General features: G+C 39.9%; 1 protein-coding gene across 5 annotated transcripts; it reads left to right on the top strand.

Moving 5' to 3' along the window:
- The first annotated feature begins 247 nt into the window (after window positions 1-247).
- Window positions 248-4,607, top strand: champ1.S (chromosome alignment maintaining phosphoprotein 1 S homeolog). 5 transcript variants are annotated; one of them, NM_001097717.1, is made up of 2 exons: window positions 248-315; window positions 2,436-4,607. In NM_001097717.1, exon 2 carries the CDS (start codon window positions 2,492-2,494, stop codon window positions 4,493-4,495), a length of 2,004 nt encoding a protein of 667 aa, NP_001091186.1. In that variant the 5' UTR covers window positions 248-315; window positions 2,436-2,491; the 3' UTR covers window positions 4,496-4,607. The 5 variants fall into 5 exon arrangements, with proteins under 5 accessions (NP_001091186.1, XP_018103387.1, XP_041438845.1 ...); XM_018247898.2 differs by lacking the exon at window positions 248-315 and adding an exon at window positions 341-549; XM_041582911.1 differs by lacking the exon at window positions 248-315 and adding an exon at window positions 751-769.
- Window positions 4,608-8,341: the final 3,734 nt, after the last annotated feature.

Genomic DNA, 8,341 nt, shown 5'->3' with positions numbered 1-8,341 from the left:
CCCCCTGTCTATTGTGAAGATGTGCCTAGAAATACCGACAGGAGAGGCTGTATAGATTTGTGGAAGTGAAATAATTGTACTCTGTGGTGTGAGCTTCAGGTTTGGACAGAATATTACCACATCAGTTTACAACTGTGATATGGAACGCTACACTGTGCCGGCACTGCTCGTCACTCCCACAAGGCGGCTACGTGATGCGTCAGTTCGCTGGCGCGTATACGTGACGTCACATTCTCGCGTGATGATACTTGTGGCGTCGGGATTTTCTGTAAATTGGAGGCCAGGCGCTTACAAATAAACAGCAGTGCGGGAGGCGTAAGTAGCGAACCGGGATTGCGGGTTGTGTTTAAAATATGGCGGGGGGTGACTATTGGGCAGTAAGAACTTCCATTAGCTGGAGCCGCTGCTGTCAGTGACTTGCAGATTTAGTAAGAGAGAACATGAGCTAGGGAAGGATGCCTGCATCTTCTTTCCCCTGCACGGCGCTATGGGCTGCTCGTTTTGTTCTCGAATTTATACGCCCGGTAGACTATCAATCCCCAAATGAAGGTTGTTTACAAAATAACACAATTCAATTCAAAGAACTGAATACTGGCTTTTGGTTTAATACAAATAAGTAAAAAAAAGAGGGAATATTAAAAAAGGTTAAAGACAAATTTGCATTATTTTATTTGACAGAATCAGCCTTGTGACTGGCTTTTTTTTTTTTTTTTTTTTTACTTCTATCTATAGAGTGCAGTATGAAGAAAAGTCCTATAACTTGCACATAGTAAGGCATACTCCTATTTCTTTGTTCTTTTTATAGATTACAGCTGGCCATAGACGCAAAGATCCCATCGTACGAATCCTCGATTCGTATGATAGTTGGGCGGTGTGCAGAGAGTCCTGACATTTTTCATCCCACGGAGACCAGTCGTTTGGTCGATCGGACAGGTTAAAAGATTTCTGTCGGCTGCCGATAATATCTCTGCATGTATTGCCCATCGTACAATTTTCAGTGGGAGACTGTCACTAGCTTTGGTCGGAATGTAATTTCTCCTACCGCACACCTGTAGTTCACCAATCCTGCAACTGGTGGTGTGTTTCTTCCGTTGACCCGGCAGGGTCCCTTAGCAACGAATGTGTATAGAAAACGGATCCGCACACACATTGGTTAATGCAGTCGGGGAGTATCCCCTTTTATTCAGCCACCAAACATTCAACGTTTCGGGGGGGAGCACCCACCCTTCATCAGGATCCTGATGAAGGGTAGGTGTTCCCCCCCCCCCCCCGAAACGTTGAATGTTTGGTGGCTGAATAAAAGGGGATACTCCCCGACTGCATTAACTAGGTTTGGTCGGACATAACTTTCGTACGATTACTGTCAGCGGCAGAACATCGGCTGATCTGTTATTTTCTACTTTATTTGATCTGAATGGTTAGTGGCAGGTCGGGAGATGGGAAAGTCCGATCGTTCGAACAACTGGATCTTTGCATCTATCGGCAGCTCAAGGTAGCCATACAAGTAGAGATCCTCTCGTTTGGCGATTCATCAAACAAGCATATCTCTCCCCAATATTCTCACAATGAAATGGGCAATAGGCTGATCCGATCATGGGTCCTAGGGCCAATGATCGTAATGCAGGCAATACGGGTGGTCGGATCGCGGGACAGCATCAACGAACAGTTGTGGGCTCAAGGGTCCCACACACGGGCCAATAAGCTGCCTACACAGTCTGTCCGTGTATGGCCAGCTTAAGAGAAATAAAAATGGATCCCTCCATAGAAATAGGTTATTTTTCCCGTGAACGTTAATCATGATTTATTTCTGGGAATATGTGACTTGAAATTAGGGTTGCCACCTTTGTAAAAAGGCCGGGGGGGGGCGAGGACGGCTGTGATGCAAAAAAAGGGGCAGGGCCACATTGCGCGAGGGCAAGATGAGGAAGAAAAGGTAAGTTTCCACCCAAGGGCAAGGCCTTTTCTTAAGGGTATTACAAATTACCGGCAGCTACATTGCCGGTAAATTTGTAATACCGGCCCTGGCGTGTGTTATACTGGGTAGGCCGGTAAAATACCGGCCGGGTGGCAACCCTACTTGAAATACTATCTGTTCACAGTAGGTTAATAATGCAGCCTGTAACCATAATCTGTAAAGTACTTGTAACAGTGCCTAAGTATATTAGTTTGAATTGTGTTTTTTGTGGATGTAATATGTGTATTATATTATAAGGCATACTCCATACCTTTGTCCACAGCCTCTTGCTTCTATATGGTTGTGGCAACTTCTAATAATCTTGTATTTATGACTGAGAATACACTATTTACTGTGTTAATGCAAGATGCAAAAATGTAGAATATAAAGTGTGTTATGTGCCTGTAAACATAGCAGTTATTTACCCTGCATGTGTATAATGAATACAACCTATTTTTTTGTTTTTGCTTAATATTTATAGGTAACACTGAAACTGCTTCAGGAGTAAAAGTCACACAGCCAGAACTCTTAAGAACAATGGAAGTCATGAAAACTTTTAATGATCAATCATTGAACTGTGATCGTTGTAATTTTCATGGCACTGATTATGACAGTGTGCAGATTCATAAGGGCACCATACATCCAGAATTCTGTGATGAGATGGATACTGCTGGCTTGGGAAAACTAGTATTTTATCAGAAAAGCGCAAGACTGTTTCATTGTCACAGATGCTTTTTTACAAGCAAGATATTTAGCAATGTTTATTATCACATTTTATCCCGCCATGGAATGTCTGAGAAATGGAGAACTGAAGAGAAACCGATATTAGAAACAAAGTCTGAGGCAAGTTCTGTAAATATTTCTGGTAAAAATTCTGAAAAAAGCACAAGCGAAGATGAGAAATCTGTAGCTGATCAAGAACAGAAGGACAAATTGAGTGAAGATGAAAAACCAGATGAAAATGATACCCTTTCTTCTTGGCCAGAGAAAACACCAAAGGAAGAAAGTCAGGAAAGTTCTGATAGTGAATCTAAAAGCAGCATTGTGGAGCAATCAATTGCACAATCCCCAGAAGCAAAAGAGAAAGAGTCCAGCAGTGAACCAGACTTGGAGTCTGAGTCAAGTAGCAGCAGTAGTAAACTAAGTAAAATAAATTCTGTTCCTGCAAGAGATGCTAATGAATTTTCTGACAATGAGGCTACGTCTTCACATTCAAAAGACATCCCACAATTCTCAGATGAGGAAGAGCCTGATGAGGAAACACCTGCTTTACCTGATAGCCTTCCTAATTTCTCTGAAGATGAAGAAATGATAACACAACCTAAAGGTTTGGAAGAGTCCTCCGATGATGAGGAACCTGATCAGTCTAGGGGAATTGAGGATATATCTGAAGATGAGGAGATGCCAGTGGATGACAAAGGCATAGAGAATGTATCAGAGGATGAAGCTCCAATGCAAACCAAGGAAGTGGCAGAGTCTTCAGAGGAAGATGATGTTCCAGCTAAAGAGACAATAGATTTTTCTGATAAGGAGGATGTGCCACCTCTAACGAAAGATGCACTGGAATTTTCAGAAGACGAGCCAACCAGTATATCTAAAAACATGACAGAATTGTCAGAAGAAGAGGATGAGTCTGCAGTTGCAGCAAAAAATTTAATGGGGTTTACAGAAGAAGAAGAGGAGGTGGCAAATGTATCAAAAAACATTATGGAGTTTTCAGAGGAGGAGGAGGACACACCATCACTGTCTAAAGACATTATGGAGTTCTCAGAAGAAGAAGAAGATACTCCAGCAATGTCCAAGAGCATTATGGAATTTTCTGAAGAAGAGGACGGTTCTCCTCCATCCAAAAATATGCCCAAATATTCAGAAGGTAATTTGACTCCAACTCAGTTAAAAGACACACTAGATGATACTGAGGATGGGAATACTTCTGCAATGAAGAAACCATCTGCATTATCAGAAGATGAGGAAACTCCTATCAAATCAAATTTTGCAAAGTCAAAGGATGCACCATCTAGCTCAATGCTAGAAGAGACCCCAACACACACAGCAGGAGGCTTTCCATTGTCAGAAGATGAGGCAGCATCATCCTGGTCTAAAGATTTATCAGAGACACCAGAAACTGGTGACATTTCTGCAAATGCTTCAGATATGCCTGATACTTCTGATGATAAAGATGGATTTATCAGAGATGAGGAAATAATGAAACATGTTCGGCGGGTAAAGGGAAAGTTTTATTGCATGTTATGTGAATGCCGTCCACTTAAAAAGGGACCTGTGTTGCACCATCTAATTACTAGGCATAACATGCCCAGCCCATTTATTTGTAAAACATGTGGGAAAACTTTTGTTATGGAGACACATCTTAAAAACCATTTGTCGTCCCATACCAAAGGTTTGTATAAATGCAGCCGTTGCAATTTTCAGACAGATCATCCAAGAGGGTTTAAAAAACACCAAACGCACTGCCAGAGAGTCCACAAAGATGAGACAGAGCAGACTGTTTTGGACTTTGAACAGAATAAAGAGGAAAACTGATAGGATTCTTGACAGGGTGGGATTTAGTGGAGTGAAAACTTTTATTCGATTAATGTTAGCCTCTTCCAATAAAATTGTTCTGTATTTTATTAAAGGGAAAGTTTTTCTTAAATTCTGTTCAGCCTATTTATTCATACACTCGTATACAAATATACTTTACTGTTAGACAAGTAATGGTTATAGATTCTCTCTTTCTAACAATGAAACCTTGTTATGTTTGTGACAGGGATACAAGCCATTGTATCAAAAGATATAAATAAAGGATAAATTACTTTATCTGAAAGGCTTGTTAATGTCAGACTGAGTGCTTGATCACTTCTGTAATCAGGCCTGACACCACTTTGCCTGAAGTAAATGTTGTGGTGATGAAACCCCACTTAAAATCACTGGCTTGAACTTTCTGAACAGGGTTCTATTAGTCACAACCACATGTGCTCCCGGCATAGAGTTTCCATAGAATAATATGCAAGTAGTGGCAGGCATAGAGGAGATTTTGACAGCAACAGTTTACCACCTGATGACTGCAGCAGTGTAAACAACCTCTCTAACACCAACTTTAGGCTGATGATACATAGGGTGTCATCTGTGTGCCTATTAGAGCTGGTTCAAAAGTGCCCAAAAGTACTTTTGCCACGCCCCCCATTCACTTGAGCATATTTCTGAAATGAGAAATACCAGTAATGGGGCTATAATGCTCCGCTTCTATGCTGGTGAAGATGTGGCTGCAGCCTTCTACACTGTTGATTGGAATGATTGTGATTGATTAAACATGGAAAGTTGCAGCTTATCTGAGCCAAAGTAATCTGAACTGCTAATGAATAAAGGTGAACTTTTATTGCAATAAGAAAATTCATCATGCTGTAAAGCAGTAGTTTCCAGACCACAGGTCAAACACTTTGAAACTCAACATTTGGCCGGGTCCAACTTTATCTCATAAAAGGTTCCAGACGTGAACATGTGAACTCTATAAACCATTCAGGATATCACAAACAACATAAGTAACTTGCTGCAAATCTCCCCTAACTGGCATTTAGTTTGGTTCCCCCTAAGTCTTTGGGAGGGCCAGTCCCACATTTTGTTATTCAGTTTCACAGATACTGTTTTAATTTAACATTTTATAACTTTATATCTCTCTATCCTAAAAAATGTCTTCTGCAAAACAATCCATTATATGAAAAGCTGGAAAACATACATGGAGCAGCTGCAAATAGCAATCTTACAAAAACGGACACAACTTGAACGTGCACACATTGAATGTGTGAAAAGTACTTGTGTCTAAAGATGATCCTTGCACTTTAGTTAGTGCTCAGCTCCAATGCGTATATCCTACCTCCACTTCTAAATCGCCCACAAGTGTGCCTATAGATGCAGGGGAACACTGACTCTGCCACCGTCTTCAAGCTGACTATTATCACAGGGATCCCCCGGGACTGTCAATAGGTGCAGCACAGTCTGAGGTCCTCAGTGAATTACACACATTTCTGTATAGCAGCAGTAAGTTACCTAGCACCTTATATTAATTTATAACAAACAAACAGTAATACAAATATAACAAACAAGGGCTACAGAATAAAAAATAAAGTGAGGGACCTACTCGCAAGAGCTTACAATTTAAAGGGGAGCTAACGTGAAAGAAAATTTTATATAAACATATTGAATTAAGAAATGTTCTAAATATAATCAATTACAAATTCTGAACTAATCAAGTTACTCATCATTGTCCCCCTGTCAGCATCTGTGTCTCTTCATTCTGTCTCCATGCAGGAGTTGGGTGTCAGATATTCATTGACCAATATATCTTCTACTGTAGGAGAGCTCCATTTACGTAGAAGATGTATGAGAGCACATGCTATTAAAATCACCAGAAATCCTGTCTCTACATGCAGAATTTGGGCAAAGTGTTATTTTGTTAGCTTTTATTTGTCCTGTAATCGGTTATTTGAGTGAGCTCTAATACATCTGCTAGGAAAGGGAGCCCCCCCTATAAAATATATTTTATCTATCTGTCAATGAATCTCTGACACCAAACTCCTCCATGAAGACAGAATGAAGGGAAACATGCTGAGAGAGGAATAGTGAAGATAAACTTAATTGGTTGTATTTAGAAAGTTTCTTATTTCTGCTTATATTACATTTTCATTTTTATCATAGTTCCGCTTTAAAGTTATTCAAATAGCATTTAACCCACTATGACAAGTTTTGGATGCTATGGTACCTGATTTTCAGAACGTGCACCCAAAATTGTATGTATTTTGATGCACTTGGTGGGAAATGCAACTCTTTGCTTGACTGCAATGAAGCTGGAATTGTGGTGGGAAATGCGGCATAAGAAAAAAAAAATGACAAATTGCATCTGAAATTGCACGCTGCATTTGTTATCGTAAATGGATACAGTCAGCCATATAATGTTATGGCTGAATACCAGCCAAAATTGAACCCATATTAATTGTATTTATATTATTATTTATAGCAGCGACACATTTCAAATGGGGCTTACAATAACAGTCATATCAGTTGCAGCTGGGGTTGCCACCTGGCCGATATTTTACCGGCCTGGCCGGTAAAAATTATGGTTGATCCCAATGTTATTAATAGGGAAAAAGATAAATATATAGGAAGGCCGGTATTTTTTTCCAGAAAAGGTGGCAACCCTAGTTGCAGCTCAGCCTTTCCCAAAAAGCAGTACAATACATTTAACAAATGACCTATAACAAACAAAAACTTCCCTACCTGCTGCTGCTTTCATCCTATTCCGTTGCTTTGGGTCAGCCATATCTTTCATCATCACTGGAAAATGTTTCTGTAATCAAAGCCCCATATGTGCCATGACCCTTTAACAGCTCAAGTGAGACTGAGCTGGCTGACTTTATCCAAGGATGTTGCACTACTATTTGGTAAATGTTCTGCAGCTTGATCCATGCTTTATCCCACTGTAGAACATTGCCTCCAAACTAACTAAATAGATTAAAAGCAGATTTGGTGAGGCACAGATAAATACTACTTTAAATCCAGCACTTGATAAGGGTACAGTTTTCCCAGGTATTGGAGAAATACTCACAATCGGGACTATCCCATATATATATATATATATATATATATATTTATATTTAGTTTTTTGACACGATTTATGTTCTGCTACATGACACAGTAGTTTACATATATATGGGTCACAGGTATTAATAGATTTGGAGCCTAAATAGCTCCATAAGGGATGCACGAGTAGTTTAATCATGGGATGTGTTTAATCAGCGGGGGGGGGTAACACTTTGAAACACGTCAGTTCACATTGGTGAGGTCCCGGGAGGTTCGCGCCAACACTGTGTATTTAGTTTGGTTGATGTATTAGTTTTTTGTGCTTTGCAAAAGGCAGCCGAAACGTCAGTATGTGCCATTAAAAACTTTCTTTAATTATTATAAGTCCTGAGCAGTGCAGTTTTTCTTGCTATATACTTTGGATTTTTTGAAACAAGCACCCAGGCGCCAGTGTACTGTTTTTCGTGAGTGCCAATATTCCAATGTTTTTATTTATATATATATATATATAGATAGATAGATAGATAGATAGATAGATTAGATATATATATATATAGTACCAGCAAATGTATGCAGCACTTTGAAATGATTGGTTTATCATTCACATAAGTTCCTGCCCCTGTGGAGCTAATAATATAAGTTCCCTGTCACATTCATACACACAAGGGTCTGTTTGGTCAGAGAGCCCAGCAAAACATTACTATTAACATGTATTTTTAGAAAGGCAACATATTGTGCAGTGCTGTAGAACTGGAATACAACTCTCTCATACATAAGTCCAGGTCAGTCTCAAACTCATGACCCCGGTGCTGT

Source organism: Xenopus laevis, chromosome 2S (assembly GCF_017654675.1).
Source record: "Xenopus laevis strain J_2021 chromosome 2S, Xenopus_laevis_v10.1, whole genome shotgun sequence".
Classification (NCBI taxonomy): Eukaryota; Metazoa; Chordata; class Amphibia; order Anura; family Pipidae; genus Xenopus; species Xenopus laevis.
Note: the sequence above shows the minus strand (reverse complement) of the source record. Positions and strands in the feature narration are given on the sequence as shown.

Bases quoted from the DNA above. Each gene is read 5' to 3' on its own strand.
- champ1.S (XM_018247898.2), top strand. From the start codon at position 456: ATGCCTGCATCTTCTTTCCCCTGCACGGCGCTATGGGCTGCTCGTTTT. The intron at 550-2,435 runs GTTGTTTACAAA...TAATATTTATAG, and splicing joins CTATCAATCCCCAAATGAAG to GTAACACTGAAACTGCTTCA.